Genomic DNA, 19,004 nt, shown 5'->3' with positions numbered 1-19,004 from the left:
AATGTGTTCTCTTGTTCTCTTGATTTAATTAAATCATGTGCACAATATAATAATTACTTTCCTCGTTTTACTAAATCATGCCGACAATATAATTCGTTCCTTTATTTAGCACTCAAAACGAGTATATATATATATATACACTCACCGGCCACTTTATTAGGTACACCTGTCCAACTGCTCGTTAACACTTAATTTCTAAGCAGCCAATCACATGGCGGCAACTCAGTGCATTTAGGCATGTAGACATGGTCAAGACAATCTCCTGCAGTTCAAACCGAGCATCAGTATGGGGAAGAAAGTTGATTTGAGTGACTTTGAACGTGGCATGATTGTTGGTGCCAGAAGGGCTGGTCTGAGTATTTCAGAAACTGCTAATCTACTGGGATTTTCACGCACAACCATCTCTAGGGTTTACAGAGAATGGTCCGAAAAAGAAAAAACATCCAGTGAGCGGCAGTTCTGTGGGCGGAAATGCCTTGTTGATGCCAGAGGTCAGAGGAGAATGGCCAGACTGGTTCGAGCTGATAGAAGGGCAACAGTGACTGAAATAACCACTCGTTACAACCGAGGTATGCAGCAAAGCATTTGTGAAGCCACAACACGCACAACCTTGAGGCGGATGGGCTACAACAGCAGAAGACCCCACCGGGTACCACTCATCTCCACTACAAATAGGAAAAAGAGGCTACAATTTGCAAGAGCTCACCAAAACTGGACAGTTGAAGACTGGAGAAATGTTGCCTGGTCTGATGAGTCTCGATTTCTGTTGAGACATTCAGATGGTAGAGTCAGAATTTGGCGTAAACAGAATGAGAACATGGATCCATCATGCCTTGTTACCACTGTGCAGGCTGGTGGTGGTGGTGTAATGGTGTGGGGGATGTTTTCCTGGCACACTTTAGGCCCCTTAGTGCCAATTGGGCATCGTTTAAATGCCACGGCCTACCTGAGCATTGTTTCTGACCATGTCCATCCCTTTATGGCCACCATGTACCCATCCTCTGATGGCTACTTCCACCATGTCACAAAGCTCTAATCATTTCAAATTGGTTTCTTGAACATGACAATGAGTTCACTGTACTAAAATGGCCTCCACAGTCACCAGATCTCAACCCAATAGAGCATCTTTGGGATGTGGTGGAACGGGAGATTCGCATCATGGATGTGCAGCCGACAAATCTGCGGCAACTGTGTGATGCCATCATGTCAATATGGACCAAACTCCCTGAGGAATGCTTCCAGCACCTTGTTGAATCTATGCCACGAAGAATTGAGGCAGTTCTGAAGGCAAAAGGGGGTCCAACCCGTTACTAGCATGGGGTACCTAATAAAGTGGCCGGTGAGTGTATATATATGTGTGTGTGTGTGTGTGTGTGTGTGTAAGTGTGCCTTATCACATCTGTGCTAAAAAATAAGGGTGACAGTTAAAAGTTAATAAAAGGAAACAGCACACCTCTCCTCAAAAGGCTGCAAAATATGATCTCATTCATGTCTGTAGCACAAATAGTGTGGCATGAATTATACCCTAAAGTTTAATACTTTAAGGTTTGCCCTAAACATGAGCATGAGCAATAGTAATAGTAATGCTTGCCCAACAAACACCATTAACACACACAATAACAGCATTAGCATAAATCCAAAGCTCCATTCATTAAGTGATGAACTATATTCTGGACGCATGCAAATGAACAACCCATAATTGTTTCTCCACAAAATGAACAGAACAAAACCTCACCTTTTCATTAAATATACAATATGTCTACTATATTGTTTGTATGTTTAGAAAACTCTAATGTCTGGTGTGGTACTTAGACTTGCCCGCCAAAACAGAATCTAAAAGTGGCACCTTTGTCTCCGTGGGCTGGAAACAATCGCAGAGTTTTCTCTGTTCTGCCTCTCTGTCTCACACACACAGGGAAGAGTTTCATCATTAATTCAGCAGTTAGTAGCATGCATGACATGATGCTAATGTGCAATGAAAGGCACATGAAATCTCATTGCACTGAACTGGATCTGGGGCTCACAGCAACAAACACATGCAGTCATACAAACACACGATAAAAAGGATAGTTTGCCCCAATTATATTTCTGTCAACATTTACTCGCCCTCTTGTCATTCCAAACCATTATGATTTTCTATGGAACATGGATGACATGGAAAACAAAAGGATATGCATGCAAGATGATTTCAAAATCCACAAAAGTATTTTTCATTATTATTCACCCCTTCATGTGAAAAAGAAGTACACTTCATGATACTTTTAATAAGATTATAATACTTCAAAAGACTATACTTTGGTGTAAACTGAATGCAATGTATCCCGACACTTAATTGCAATTAAATGAAAATGTATTATCGCTTACATTTATATTTAATGCACTTCGCTGAACTTTAGAGGTAGGTAGGACTTAAGTACATCTTTACATGTAACTTCATAATTACTTCTATTGTCTTTGAAATATGGTTAAGCTGTATGTACTGACTGACAAGCATTTATGACAAGCTTGTAAACTATAACTTTAATATCATTTCTATTGGAACTTGTATGTCATGTATTTAAATATATTTGTAATTACACATTTGTATTGATGAAGTTAGTTGCGATTTAGAACATTTAACATATATTAACTTTAAATGTAATATCAAATAACACTACAGTTAAAATTAGAATCAAGTACTTTACATGTGCTTTAGTATGTCAATACATCAAAATAAGTGTACTTCTTTAAAGCGTGAAAACGATTTTTAGAACAGGATTAGGATTTAAAATTTACTTTAAAGTAACTTTTTTAATTTGACATTTGTGACGTAATACCAGACTAAGAGACAGGATATTCATCACACCCAAACAAGTATTTATTGAACAGATGAATGCAAAGATGGGTAATATCAAAGTGTCCCTATGAAATCAAAATGGAAGTTTTGGGGCTTTTAGTATATAAAAGTTTAGTATAAAAACTATAAAAGGGTATTTAGTATACCCTTAAGATTATCTATAAGCTTGTGTGCTCCAAAACAATGATAAAATTCACATTTAGAAGATGTAAGCATTCAAAACTTACAGTCTCTCACTTCGGCCAATATGGATCAACTATTTAGATGACATCACTCTGGACTTCAGCTTCTCATCACATCTTCTGTCCAATCAAATGCTTTCTAGAATCGTCCTGCCCCTCTACACTATAAATAGATGCTGAAGCTGTGGCTGAAATCGGTCACTTGTTCACACAACTATTTTCTATATGGTGAATGGCACATAATCCACTATATAGGGGATAGAGAAAGAATCAGACAGTGTAAATATGTTTTCCATTGGTCAAATGAAGTCTGGTTTTTCGTTTGTGTCACGCGCAAACCCCCGCAGCGGCCACACAGTCTGGTCTGGTCCAGAGACACGATAGCACAGAGCGGATCATATGTACGAGTCGGCGCAGACCACAAAATATAACTGACCTATTTGAATTCCACACAGAATTCTAGATTTTAAAGTAATATGGAGGAGATTAGGAGGAGAAAACACAAAAAGACTAAAAAGACTCTGCATTAGAAACAGCACTGACGAGTAGAAAAGAAAACACCAGTGCCATGCATAAATTACACACTTTTCAAACTACACATCCTCAGCATTATTATTATCACAGTTTTGCTTTAGTAACAGTTTCATATTAAATCTAAAGAGGGAATCTATTAGACTGTTACTGTCATCAGCTGTCAAATGCAGCTTTATCAAGCTCAACGGCTCAAGTCGAGCAGTGATATAAACGAAAAGCTATTTTTTTAATGGGAGGCTATTTTTTTTAATGGTAGGAGCTGCTCGATATGTCCCGCCCTGTCTTCCTGTTTCAGTGGAAATTACATCACCATAATGAATAACGCTGCGTGTTTCAAGGCACTTCAGTGGGCCTTTGATAACAAAGTCCTTTCCTATTACCGGGTAGCTTGGGATGAGATGAAGACCGGTGAGTGGAGGAGACTGGAGAGCACACACTTCTTGGATGGTTGGAACAGGTGAGTAGCAACGCGGGGAACAGATGAGGAAACACTGGTAGGTAATTGGAGAGTCTTACTAGGAGAACCCTGGAGGAATGCGAGGAGATCTCAGGAGTATAACTAGGAATTCAAGGAAAGGAGGTACTATAGTCGACCCCCATGGCACCGGGAGTTCAGTATTTCAATAACGGTGTAGACAGTTTCATTGTACCAGGATTAGAGGCAGGGGGCTCGTCAGTGTGACCATGCTCTGTGGAGGAATCAGAGAAAGGAGGGTGGTAAGGCTTGAAACGAGCGGTAAATTCTATAGTGGGGAGAAAGGTGAAGTTATGTGACGGGGTTAATTTGCCAGCTTATGGGGAAGGGACCAATGAATTTGGGACTTAGGTTTTTGTTGGGCAGCTGCAGTTTGATAACCCGAGTGGAGAGCCACACCATTTTGCCCGAGCTGGTAGGTGGGAGTATTGGTCTGCCGGGCATTGGTGTGACCCTTGGCACACTGCCAATTGGAGATAGTGATAAGCTGCGTGCCAGACCCTCTCACTCTCCTGGAACCAGTGAGTGACTGATGGTGCATCCAATGGTTCCCTGGACCACGAGAACAGAGGGGGATGGAACCCAAGTACGCACTGAAACAGGGTGAGACTGGTTGCTGGCTGACGGGGAGTGTTTTCAGCATACTAGGCCTAGGTGAAGAAGAGGTTCCAGAAGTTCTGGTGGCTGTGACAGAAGATTTGTAGGAATTGTCCAATCTCTTGTATCTTCTTCTCCGCCTGCCCATTGGTTTGAGGATGGTAACCAGAGGAGAGGCTTACAGTCTCTGGTCCAAATTTGCAGAAGACATGATTGAACATCATCTCAGCAGTTTCCATGAAAGCAGGAAAACCCTATTATGTAATGTAGATTACAGCCATAGGATTCTCAGGAGCTTTGCCAGAATTGTGGAGACGAGAGAGTGCATCGGCTTTCACATTCTTGGTCTCTGGACGATAGGAAATTGTCTTAACGGGTGAAGAAAAGGGCCTATCTGGCCTGTCTGGGTTTGAACCTTTTTGCCTCATGGAGATATTCCAGATTACGATGGTCGGTGAGCACAGTGAAAGGATTTTGGGCCCTCTCTAGCCAATGCCTTCATTCCTCCAGAGCTAATTTGATGGAGAGGAGCTCACAATTTCCAATGGTGTAATTCTGCTCTGCCAGGGTGAATTTTCTGGAGAAGGAGCCACATGGATGGAGTCATGAGGGCTGCCCCTGTTGCTTTGATAGCACCGCTCCGACACGTGATGTTGATGCTTCCACATCCACTACAGAAAGTTTGTAGGGATCTGGGTGAACAAGGAGCAGTACAGCCGTGAGTGCAGCCGTGATAGAACTGATTCTTGATAAACCGACGAAAGAAATGGGAAAACCCTAGGAAACATTGTAACTCTTTGATAGTAGAGAGAGTTGGCCTGGGACAGACTGCTTCCACCTTCCCCATGTCCATATTGATCCCGTCTTTACTGATTTGGTAGCCGAGGAACTGGATTGTGGACTGGTGGACTGTACATTTTTCCGCTCTGAGGAAGAGTCGATGTTCTCTCAACTTCTGGAGGACCTCTTAAACGTGTTGGTGATGTTCGGCCATGGTCTGGGAGTACACTAAGATGTTGATGTAAATCAGCACAAAGCAGTGAAGGAACTCCCAGAGCACCTCATTTATGCCGCCCTGGAATACAGAGGGGCCATTGACCAGCCCATACGGCATAACGTAATATTCCTAGTGGCCTGTAGGCATCACAAATGTGGCCCTCCACTCACCCCCCTCAAGTATCCAGGTTACAGCCACTTTGGTCCAGCTTTGTGAAGACGGTTGCACTTCGGAGCTGTTCCAAAGCAGCTGGGACGAGGGGGAGGGGATACTAGAACTTTATGGCAATCTTGTTGACAATAAAATAACCAATGCAAGAACGCAAGCCTCTGTCCTTCTTGGCAACAAAGAAAAAACTGGGAGCAGCAGTGAAAGTGGAAGGTCGGATATAGACTTGCTGAAGAGCCCCTTATTAAATCCTACATGCCCTTCTGTTCGGGAATGGAGAGAGGATACGTTTTGCCACAGGGCACTGGCTCACCCGGAATGAAGTTGATGGCGCAGTCTCATAGTCGGTGTGGTGGTAGTTGCAAAGCTTGTTTATGACAGAAAATGTCACTGAAGGGTGCATAGCAGGATGGTATGTCCACGGATTGTTGTTTTACAGGACTCTCAATGTGGAATCAATGGAGAGCTCTGGACTTGGGATGAGATTGTTGAGGAAGTTCAGGGAAACATCTGGGAAAACAGTCCTTGCCCCACTTCAGGACTTTTCCACTGGACCAGGAGAGGGGAGGGGATTATGTGTCACAAGCCAAGAATGCCCCAGCATAATCCCTGTGGTGGCGTTCTCTATAACCAGGAGGCAGATATTCTCCTGTTGCTAACCAATCTGGAGTTGGAGAGGTCCCACACAGTAACGAACATGGCCTCGGCCAAGCGGCTTTACAGTCACAGATTGGATCTTGTATGGGATGGTGTTGGTGGCAGAGGTCCCTGGAAAAGAACTTGCCGGCTGATCCAGAGTTGAGGAGGGCGGTAACGGAAACAAAAATGTCAGCAGAATTGAGTGTTACAATGGTGATAAGTGGAGAAGTACTAACATTGGGACTGGAAACAAAACTTACCAAAGGTACTCTTTGGTTTTCACCAATAGGACATACTAAAATGTCCACCAGAACCACAATACAAGCAGAGCCTCTGGGCCAGCCAATGGTGCCGATGGTGCCGCTCGGCCGGAGAGAAACATGTGTGGTCGATCTGCATCGGTTTGTGGTTCTGGAGAGCTGGGGAACTTTGGCTGATGATGGAAAAAGAAGGACTGCTGGCACTGTTGGTCTTCCATATATCCTTTAACATCCGGCAATCCGGATGGACAGCTGTATGAAGCACTCAAGTCTTATAGAATCATCATAAATAAGCTGAGAGATGCAGCCTCAGAGCCAGTTCCAATCCTTGGGGATAGGTGGTTAAAAGTGTGTGCTTGTTCCAGCCGATGGCCACTGCTAGGGCTCGAAACTTTTACGAACCCTATGGAACTCTTGACTTGGCATAAAGGATAGAGTTGCTCACCAATAGAAGTATCACACACAGGATGACCAAAGATTTCTCTGAAATGAGCCACGAAACTATCAAGGGATTGTGTCACTGGTTCTGCCTGCTGCCAGATGGTTTTGGTCCACTGGAGTGCTTGATTAACAAAGATAAGATTAATGAAATCTTGTCTCTTTAAGTAGGAAAATGACGGGGCTGCATATCTGGGGCTAGTGAACATTGGAACAAGAAGCCATTGCAGTCCTCCGCCAAGCCAGAGTTGGGTGCTGGGTTGACCATGGAACTGGCTGTGTAAACCGGAGGAGAAATGCTTGGTGCAGTAATGGGTGCTGTGGTGGTTCCGGGTACGGTGAGGACTCAGCAGAACGAGACTACCAATTCTTGAAAAGGATTCAGGCCTGCTGGGTTCATGTTGGTCTTCTCATATTCATCAAACCCAAACAGGTATTTATTGAACAGATGGAATGCAAAGGCGAAGCAGGTTAGTAATAGCGGACTGTCAGAGTTTTTGATAACTGATGGATAGTGACCAACAAAGTCCTTTCCTTTAACCAGTGAGACTGGTGAGTGGAAAGCACACACATATTGGATGGTTGGAACGGGTTGAGAGCGGGTAAGTAGATCAGATAAGGAGTTCATTATCCAAATTGGAGACCAGACGATGAGTGACTGAGAAGTGTGTGCTCTTATACTGTGGCTGATGAGGGACAGGAGCAGGTAAATACAATTCTGGTGAAAGTGAGAGCTGGGTGTTTGTGACGGAGGAGCCTAGTGACACCGTGACAATATTATTACAAAGTGCATTTTTTAAAAGTGATCAAGGACTAAATCAGTTTTATGTGTGAATGAATCATCCAGACCAGTTTTGTGAGCCGGATCACCTGATCCATTGATAAGCTCAGACTGAAAACAATCACAAATCGGACATGAAGCTAGACTTGGAATTGTGCACAAGTTGAACAACCTTAATGATACATTTATGGTGCTTTTTGAAGCTTAAAAGCTTCAGTCCATTTTAACTGCATGGAAAAGAGAATAGAAACAATCAATGTTTGTGTATGTGTGTGCATTTTCAACTGAATAAAGAAAGACTTACAGGGTTTGAAACTAGAGTGAGTAATTAATGACAAAAAAATAATTTTTGGATGAACTATCCCTTTAAATATCTAGAGAGACCAAGTGTCTCAGTCTGTAAGCGTGTGGCTGGTGACTGTGAGATAAAGGTTAAATAATGCTTTCTGCAAAATAATACAAAGCCTCGTTTAGATGTCAGCAAATCCACACACACACACACCCACGCACGCATGCATGGACGCACACACACACACATTTTGTGTGTCTCCTTTCAGCATCCCTGATGCCGCTGAACACATTCATTATATCCAGTGTCAGCGCTGTGCTCACTGCTTACGTTGAGAAATACGAGACATCCTGTTCAGCTTTAAAACCCACAGCATCTGTTTCATTCACACAGATGAAAGATAAGTGTATTTACCACACAATGAGAGGTGTGGTGCCTTCGTCACTGGACTAATCGAATCAGAAGAACACAGTGAAAAACTTAATAAACAATACATTTGTAATGATAAAGTTGCAATTTAGTACATTTAAATTATATGAACTACAGTTAATATAATTAAACACACTACAGTTATAATCAAGTACTTTACATGTGCTTTATTATGTTAATCGACACATCAAAATAAGTGTACTTCTTTAAGAAACGTTTAAAGGTTATTAAACAATGATATAAAATGTACTTTAAAGCAAAACTTTTAATTTGACATTTTTACAAAGTGCACTTTTTACAAGTATAGTAAAGTGTACGCTACACGTAAAGACAGGGCAGAATAGTGCGCACATGCAGATAAAAGTTTGCGTTCGCACCCGAAAGTTACACGACCATTCATTGTTTGTAAAGTATAACATGTTCTTTTATTTCATTAGTATAACATGATCTGCAAGGACGTTTTTTTTATATATATATATACAGTTACACTTCATTTTAAGATGCCTTTGTTAGAGCCTTACAATTAAGCATTGAGTAATTTAAGTTAACAACATGTACTTAGGGTTAGGAATCGGGTTTTGCTTAAGGTGCTTGTTATTATGCATACTTAACTGTTTTTACTATAGTAAGTAACATTTGTGACAAGGACACGGTAAAACAAAATGTCACCAAATATAGGGTACAACAGGGCTAAAGGCGCACCGGGGTAAAAGGCTCATTTGATTTTATTTTCCCCCAAACAACTAGATGGCGCAGAAACTTGCTGCAGCACTTTCCAAAACATCCGCTTTTTAAGATGCACGTGGGAATTTGTCTGATCCTTGACGTGATCGCGCACTGCAGCGCAAAGTTGATTCTGCGCTGGTTTGATCTAATATTTTTTTTTTTATTTCAATGTTGTATATTTAAGTAGCAAACGAGAATCGCTAAAATTATTGACTATATTTTGAGATCAGCAGCACCATGCGACTTGACCAGTTCGACCAGGCCGGCGCAGCGGTCGGCCTGAAGATGAACCTGGCCAAGACAAAGTGGATGCGCAACCCCCAGGCCGCCAACAACAACATCCACATCGGCCAGAAGGAGATTGAGCAGGTTGACAGCTATTAAACAAATACAGGTTTGTTTAATGTACCTAAATGCAGGTACATGTATTCGTATCGAACCGAAACGGTACAGGCGTCACGGTTCGGTGCACGAATTTACACGGAGAATACACGGTATAAAAATAAATAAAACTCGCGTGCAAATTAATTAATGTAATGCGGAACTACTGTTAGATACGCGGGTTCTTTAGGGACACATAATCTGTACCATCGTTGGATTCAAACGTTCAAACGTTGGCTTTATACGCGCGTCCTATTCGCTTTGGACTAGCGTCGAACTAGACGCGAATTTGACGCTCTATTCGCGTTTGGTGTGACGGCATAATGAACAGGCAGCGATGTCAAGATTGCAATGCTGGAGTGTGTGTGTGTGAGAGAGAGAGAGAGAGAGAGAGAGAGAGAGAGAGAGAGAGAGAGAGAGAGAGAGAGAGAGAGAGAGAGAGAGAGAGAGAGAGAGAGAGAGAGAAAGAGAGAGAGAGAGAGAGAGGGGGGGCGCGCGGGCGCGATCGAACTGTGTGTGTGTGTGTGAGAGAGAGAGAGAGAGAGAGAGAGAGAGAGAGAGAGGGGGGGGGGCGCGCGGGCGCGATCGAACTGTGTGTGTGTGTGTGTGAGAGAGAGGGGGGGGGCGCGCGGGCGCGATCGAACTGTGTGTGTGTGTGAGAGAGAGAGAGAGAGAGAGAGAGAGAGAGAGAGACAGAGAGAGAGAGAGAGAGAGAGAGAGAGAGAGAGAGAGAGAGAGAGAGAGAGAGAGAGAGAGAGAGAGAGAGAGAGAGAGAGGCGCGCGATCGAACAGTGGAAAAATAAAAAACATACTCCGTCATTTTGTTCATACAGATCATTAAACCTGCAAAGTGTTTACTTATATTTGTGTACACTCGCAATAAAACACAACATTGTGCTTTTGTCACACTGTAAACTCTTGTCAAACTCTTGTCAAACTGTCCCATCTTTTGGACATTCGTCATATTGCATTGGTTTTCATCTCTTGTCCTCGGAGCACTAATCTCACACATTCTACATTGATTAAAAAAAGAAAATCGAATGTGTTTTTAATGGTAGTATTATTTTATACAGAAATCAATTATTTATAATTCAGAAGAGAATGTTACATTGTCAATTAATAATGTTAATTAAAATTAAGGAAAAACAAATATTTTGATCTGAGATATAGCAAAATAATTTTAAATTAATTCAGGTACAATTACCAAACATATCGCAAGGTCTTTTTGTCTTTTTATTAATTTAATTAATAAACTAATTATATAAAACTATTGTCAGTGCACTACAAATAAACTGGTTCTATGCCTTTATTAAAAAAACTTATTTAAAAAATACAATGCCTTCTGCATTTTTGTTTTGCTATTCACTCCATTGTACCTAAATCGTACCGAACTGTGATGTCTGAACCGAGGTATGAACCGAACCGTGACTTCTGTGTACCGTTCCACCCCTAACACAGACAAATGAGGTAATTAACGATAACACAGCTGACAGTGATGACAAATCAAATGAGTGACTATGACGACAAACTAGTGGCGGGAAATGATGCAACTGAGTCCAAAACACGTTTACATGCAACCAAATAATCGGTTAGTAATCGGATTGAAAGATCAATCGGACTGAAAAGCCTTCATGTAAACACATTAATCGATCGAATTTCGATCGGATTGAAAGAGGTGGTTTATTCCTTTTCTAATCCGATTGAGAGGACATGAAAACACTTGATCGGATTGAGAACCGAAACTGAAAGGACTGCGCATGTGCAATGACGTTGAAATAGATCCACGCAGAACGAGCTGTTCTTCCTGATAAATAAAGTGTCAGATAAACGAGTGTCCCGTCATTCTAAAATTCTACATTCGGATTCATCAATCAGATCCAATTGAAACAAAAGTTGTGCATGTAAACGTAGCCACTGTGACACCAGCTCATACATTTATACGATTTAAAAATATTTATATATTCACACAAAATGTGTTGCTCCATTAATGTTCAATACAAACATATCCATCCACCTCACAGGTGAAAAGATGCTGATTAGACAGCATGATTATTGCACAGGTGTGCCTTAGGCTGGCCACAATAAAAGGCCACTCTAAAATGTGCAGTTTTAACTGTATATGGGGGGGCATGGGATCGTGAATCGTCGTGAATTGTTCCCCCCCGTACCCCCCAATACAGTAAAACTGCACATTTTAGAGTGGCCCTTTATTGTGGCCAATCCAGCCTAAGGCACACCTGTGCTATAATCATGCTGTCTAATCAGCATCTTGATATGCCACACCTGTGAGGTGGATGGATTATCTCGGCTCACTAACACAGATTTAGACAGATTTGTGAACAATATTTGAGATAAATAGGCCTTTTGTGTACACAGAAAAAGTCTTAGATCTTTGAGTTCAGCTCATGAAAAATGGGGGCAAAAATAAAAGTATTGCATTTATAATTTTGTTCAGTGTAGTAAAGACTGCATTAGCCAGCACCACTAATAACCGTTACCCTAGTGTACTGTGGCGTCACTTTGATATGATTACATATGATACTGTATTTGCAGTACATGGTTCTCCAAAAGTACTTTGAATAAAGAATACCATGGTAATAACAATTTTTTGAAGACAAAAAAGTTCCAGTGACTGTCCTTTAATATGGTAGAGTATATTCACACGTTTCACACGTGCCGCACATCACACTCCCGGTGTCACCTGAGCTCCTGTAAACCGAGCAGCGGCTCAGGGATTTCAGCTGATTAATGACTCTGCCATATGAAAACTGCTTCTGTGTTTATAAAGACTTCATTGTTACTGAAGGTCAACATTAATGAGACTCTTTATTTCTTTTTCATGATAGCGTGGCGTGGTTGACCACACTACCTCAGCCCAGAACAAATGATGACGAGGGCAACTGACGTTAACACTAACTATTCAGCTTTACGCAGACATTCATGAACACAGTTCTCCAATGACAGCAACATTACATAAGCACACAGTTTGTGTCGTCAGTGCAAAGCTAAAGTACAATGATACATCACTGCAATCTCCACAACTGCATGCACTAAAGTACATTACACTCTCTAAGACCTTATTAGATTTCTCTGCACAGAGATAAAATGATCTGTTAATGGGGAAATAATAAGTAAGAGTGTCCATGATGAAAGCAACAATATTTTTAAAGCCCCCCTGTGATGAAAATCCAGCTTTTAATGTTGTTTATGTCTATGTGGTGTTTTTACTATGCTTTAAGACAAACCATGTGTAAATTCATAAGTCGACAGCATGGCTGAGTATTTTCTCCTTAAAACTGCAGTGAACCAAAGACAGTCTCAAAAACACGGTTTGAAATCGCTGGTGTTTCTGACGTCACACACTACCTTGTAACCAATCAGATCAACGTGTGATCGTCAACCAGTGGATCTCTGAGCTGAGTGAGTGAGTGGAGGCGGGGCTCATTTGCATATTCATAGAACTGCGTATACTAAATGAGGCAAGGGTGTCGAGTTACATTCAAGCTATTTTAATACATAAAGAAGGAAAAAACGTTTAAATATGTAATTTTGGTGAGCAAAGATGAGTTTAAAGGGATACAATTATTGACTACAGGGGGACTTTAAGTTTATAAATAAGTATAAACAACTAACTTTGACTTTTCATAAAAGGGTCAAATTATCTGAAGATTTTAGAGACTTAAGCTTTCGCACCAGAGGATCGTTTTAGTTCCTAGAACTACTGGCAGAAGAACCCGCTTTTTGGCAGGAACTGGGAACGATCTTAGTTATAGGAACACCTTTAGGCGGGCTAGATTTGCTACTACTTCAGAGTAGGGTCTAACCCAGCACAGTAGGAACTGACATAAGTGTACGCTGATTAGCCGAACGCATGCCGTACGAACACCGTCCTGCTGGCTAGTTCCTATAAAAAGCACCTTTATTAACCATTTAGAATTTTAGAATTTCAGATTTTTCGCCTGTTATGGCTTGTTCAAACCAAGAACTATGACTATAAAATAACTATAATGGTAACTATATTAATGTCCACACCAACTGATGATAACGTTCTGTTTATTATAAGCGCTCGCTGCTGTTTTGTCGTCTGCCGTTTTAAATGCTGGCACTCTTTAAAGCAGGATTATGATTGGCTGTCAATGTTTTTATTGTACATCAACTAAAAATAACAATTCTGAGAGTGATTCCATCGCTATCATGTGTATAGCTGTGGTGTGGACTTACTATTCTCGTAGAATTAGAATGATTATTACCTTTTAGCACCAGCATTTCTGATCATTTTCACAAAAGATTCATGGCCCCCAGAATATTTTGTTGTTTTATGAATATCTGCGCATGCAATATATCAAAAGAAAGAGCAGAACCTCGGCTTTTAAACAAACAAACAAACAAAAACATTTTATTCTAGCTTAATGCATTCGTTTATAAACACTTGAATGTGGGTGAGTTTCATTAAAAAAGCAACATTTTGAGCAAAAAGCTGAGAAAATTGAATTTAGTCAAAGACTATACATTTAGATCAGATTCAATACAATGATGAAAACACAGATGAAGTAGATCAAAGCTTCACAGTCCTAAAGCTCGTCCTGGGTCGACATTTCATTTAGTAACATTAGGCAGTTTTGATTTATTTGCTGTTTAATGTTGATGATCGTGTTATTTTACATATGATATCGCTTGTTTCAGCTTCTTCTTCGCCTGTGTTTTGATCAGGAGATTCAGTACTCTTTCACAAGATGTGTAATAGCGCCCCCTACCACAGAACAGTATAAACACGGAAATTTCCATCGAACACTTCCATTATCATTGGTTTAAACGGACCTTTAGTTGTTTAGTTTATTCAGTTCATTCAGTTATCTCAATTATAAGTGCTATATCACTACAAGCTTTCAGCCCGGCCTGAGAGACGACCCCTGACCTGCTGTATCGCCCTGAAAATCCTCAAGACAAACGTGTCCACTTGTTTGCATGTAACATTCAGACATACAGAGTATTAAATTAAACCTTCACACGTGAAGTCAAATGTTTCTAGAAGCATGACTAGAGCAGAAGAGAGAATGCAAGTGTAGTAAACGTATTGTGTGAGTTTCAGTGTGTACAGCGCTGTGTGTTACCCAGCGTGTGCATGCAGTACCTTCTCGTCGTCTTCGGTAAACAGCGCTCCATTGGGACTCTTGTTGATGGCCTGCGTGACCCCGATGACCTCTCCATCACTGTTGTGGATGGGCATGCACAGCAGAGACTTGGTTTTATATCCCGTGAGTTTATCAATCTCATCACTGAAACGATGGTCCTATAAAGAGGACAAGAGACAGTCTTACTCTTTGCTGAATGGGGACATTTATAATAACTGTAACGAGAAGCCAGACTAATTAAAAGCGAAGTGTGTCATTGCTTTGTGACCATCAGCACTAAACAGAACCGCAGAAATATACAGAGAGTGACAGAAAAACACTTCTGGTCTTCTCTTCCTTATATTACACTACTATCTGTCTTTTTTATTTAGTATGATTTTTAAAGTTTTTCCTACTCACCAAGGCTGCATTTAATATTAGTAATATTGTGAAATATTATTACAATTTAAAATAGCTGTTTTCTACGTGAATATATGTGTAATTTATTCCTGTGATCAAAGCTGAATGTTCAGCATCATTACTCCAGTCTTCAGTGTCACATGATCCTTCAGAAATCACTCTAATATGATGATCTGATGCTCAATTATTATTATTTTTAAAGTGAAAAAAGTTTTTGATGCCTAATATTTCTGTGAAAACTGGTATATATTTGATTACACGGTTTATTGCATCTTTGCTGAATAAAAGTTAATTTCTTTCCATTAAAAAAAAAAAATCTTAACCCAGATTTTGCAAAAACTGATCATATCAACACTGATAATAAATGTTTCTTGATCATCAAATCATCATATTAGAGTTATTTCTGAAGGATCATGTGACACTGAAGACTGGAGGAATGATGCTGAACATTCAGCTTTGATCACAGGAATAAATTACATTTTACATTATATTCACATATTTTAAATATATGATTGTATATAAATATACAATTTTACTTAATGTTTGATCAAATAAGTGCAGCCTTGGTGAGCAGAAGAGACTCAACATCAAATAAAGCTTAACATATTAATGTTCATATACAGAATCATCATGAATCATATTATATTATTCATATTTTGAAGTACATAATATATCTGCACTGTTAAAATGCAGTTTTATTAATGAACGTTATTAATAAAAGTGTAACTATTTTAAATTATTTTGAATTAATAATGTTCTTGCTGCATGAGCCACTTCTTTCACTGGTTGATGTCTGAAGGGTCTCTGAATCGCTGAGTTACTGGGATAAATAATGCAGTTTTAATGATCTGCTCTGCTTGCTAAATGACAAGGCAAACGCAGATTGACAGACTAATTAGAGGACCGCGAGCTGACATCATCATCATCATCATCATCATCATCATCAGAGTATCAGGAGTAAATCTGTAGAACAGAGCGGAGGACGTTTGTCTGAGCTGATCGATTCAGGGATCAATACTCGGATACTCTCACACACCTCATTATTTCACCAAGGCCTTTTATGGATCTCGGCGAATAATCAAAGCGAAACGTCATTCAGGGGTCACAGTAAAATACTGTCCTGTCTGCCGCAAGTCATTATCCGTATGGGGAAATCTTGGGTGAGTGACCTAGTCAAAAAATGCTAACGCTTTCCTAACCCTGAGTCAGTTTCTATTGGGCTCAAATGAGAAGCAGGAATCAAACACAACTCTACTGGATAAAGAGTCTCTCTGTGCCCAAACCTCCTCTAAAAAACTCCCATTTCCAGAGGAAACCACCTTTTTTTAATCGAGTAGGATAAAATGATTATATATCTCTGATTATACATAGTGAGTTTTTATTTTTTTTCAGCAGTGAAATTAGAATGTCAGAATGTCCAATGGAATCTTACTTGATTCTTATAGTTTTCTCCCATTAGGATTGATTCCAAATTATATCCATTCCATTAGCAATTCAGTGCACATAAATGATGTTTTAACTAGAAACAATCATTTTATTCCTGTTTCACCTGTAATGCATTAAGATTGTTTGCTGTTTCCCCATCTCAGTAAAATTCTATCTGATCAGTAATTATGCATATGGGAAAATGTCTTGTGAACTCGCCGCAGATGCGAAGATTCCTAATCCCAGTGGACTTTCTATCACAATTGTAACAAACGGTATTTGACTCTTAATTTGGTCCCTTTACAATTGCTCAACATTGTAATACAATGTACAACAATTGTATAATAGAATTTCCATTGGGATGCTGGGTGTTTTTACCACTGAAGTGAAATTACTGTCTCGGTTTAAAAAAAAACAAGAATTGCACTTTATCCAATAGGATCTTAATTCACTTTGATCCCTTTTACATTTGTTCCAAATTACGGCAGAACTTCCATCTTTTGGAATGTGTGGAACTGAAACTGATGCTTCACCGGATATGCATTGGGAATGTTGCGTTTCACCATCAATAAATGTTTTAGTAAAATACTTTCCATGTCTATCTGATTAATTATTCATATGTGAAAATGTAATGTGAATGGATATAGTCAAAAACCTAAAGAATTTCTGGTAACATTTTTGACTATAATGAACTAAAAATGAGCAATATTTGTTAGTTCATCTTTGTTAATGTTAGTTAATACAGCAAAAAATACAGATGTTCATTGTTTGTTCATGTTAGTTCACAGTGCATTGACTAATGTTAACAAATACAACCTTTGATTTTAATAATGTCTTACTAAATGTTGAAATTAATATGAACTGAGATTAATAAATGCTGTAGAAGTATTGTTCATTGTTAGTTCATGTTAACTAACGAACCTTATTGTAAAGTGTTACCGAATTTCTTTCATTATTTGTAAACAATCCTAAAGCATCCCAAAGGGCTCTAAGAATCCTCTAAGAAATCATTCTGAAGGAATAAGATTTTTACTTCCTCCAGTAGCATCTCCTTTGACTGCTACTTTGATCCCTTTATAACTGTGGTGTGGTCCCAAAATATTACAGAAGTCCCACACATCCTTAGGGACGAGCTTGCTTTCATTCCTGCTTTCACCTGATATGCATCGGGAATGTTGACGGTCTCCCCATGTTCAGCCACATATCCAATGATGCCCTTTCCCCAAGGCACCTGCACCTCATCCGAGTTCCTCAGAGAGGGCAACACTGTGGTCCCAGCATGCACGTCGAAGAACTTGGACACCAGGGTCTTTTTATTGGCCGGTCCCTCCACCAGGAACAGGGAGCATCGGTCAGCATCCACCATGATGCACACAAACACCAGGATCTTATAGCTCAGACTGGTCAAATCCAGGTCGTTGGAGATGTCTTTGACCAGCTCCAGGAAAAACTCCCTCTCGTTGTGCTCTTTCAGGTAGTATTTGTAGTCCACTGCGGTGTAGGGGTACTGAGGGATGTTGACCCGGGACTCCAGGAGCGCGGAGAGTATGTGCGCGGTGGTCGGCGGAAGGGAGCTCGCTTTACGCAGAAGCGCGCGCCTCCTCATGCTGGTGAGCGGCTCCTGCGCTCGCGAGTTAACGTGTTCATCATAAGTCCTGTTGGCATTGATGGCTTTAGACCTTGCGAATGTTTTCCGTAGCTCTTTCTGCGAGGCTCGTCTCTGTATGCCGTCTCCTCTGCTCGCCCAGCTGTCTTTCCCGCACGCGCTCGCGCCTTTATCCGCGTGCGCGCCGCTGGAGTTCGCCGGAGTTTTAGCCGCGTGATGGTTCTTCTGCCACTTTTCCACCACACTCACCTTGCCCTTTCTGTTTAAATAGTCCTCTAATAATTCCGGGTGCGCGTCTAGAAAACTTTCCACATCGGAGAACACCAAATTTGACCCTGCCATCGCTGCCGCTATCGGTCATCTGCGAATAAAATGAGACGGACCCGTGTTTTGAGTCATTTATCTGAGTGCAGAGCTCATCGAATCATTCGCAAAGTTAAAACAGATCCTCCGAGAGAAGAGGGGCCGTGGTCCTCGTAAGTTCAGCTTTGGTTCATGATGTTGTGATGTCGCATCTGATGCTGAATGACTCGCTCTCGTTCATTCTAAAGCAGCGCCAGTGATGATGATGAGACAGCTGACGTCACGACCACGCATTCCTCCCGTCATCCTCTCCCGAGTCCCGAGTCTCCTCATAACTGGGTGTTTCATTAGAAGGATGCTCATCTTAGGTGACACTGGGAAACGCAGTCTTAAAGCTCTTCATAACT

General features: G+C 40.8%; 1 protein-coding gene across 1 annotated transcript in view; it reads right to left on the bottom strand.

Moving 5' to 3' along the window:
• pde11a (phosphodiesterase 11a) overlaps positions 1 to 18,710 on the bottom strand; it is a 95,964-nt gene extending 77,254 nt beyond the window's left edge. The window contains exons 1-2 of the mRNA XM_056269917.1: positions 17,845 to 18,710; positions 14,864 to 15,022 (exon numbers count right to left, since the gene is read on the bottom strand). Coding sequence (XP_056125892.1) covers positions 14,864 to 15,022; positions 17,845 to 18,636 — 951 coding nt within the window. The 5' untranslated portion in view covers positions 18,637 to 18,710. The remainder of the gene's footprint in view (positions 1 to 14,863; positions 15,023 to 17,844) is intronic.
• Positions 18,711 to 19,004: the final 294 nt, after the last annotated feature.

The sequence above is a fragment of the Rhinichthys klamathensis genome, unplaced genomic scaffold, assembly GCF_029890125.1.
Source record: "Rhinichthys klamathensis goyatoka isolate OS25496 unplaced genomic scaffold, OSU_Roscu_1.1 h1tg000294l_1, whole genome shotgun sequence".
Lineage (NCBI taxonomy): Eukaryota > Metazoa > Chordata > Actinopteri > Cypriniformes > Leuciscidae > Rhinichthys > Rhinichthys klamathensis.
The sequence above is the reverse complement of the archived record's forward strand: the minus strand, read 5'-3'. Positions and strand labels throughout refer to the sequence as shown.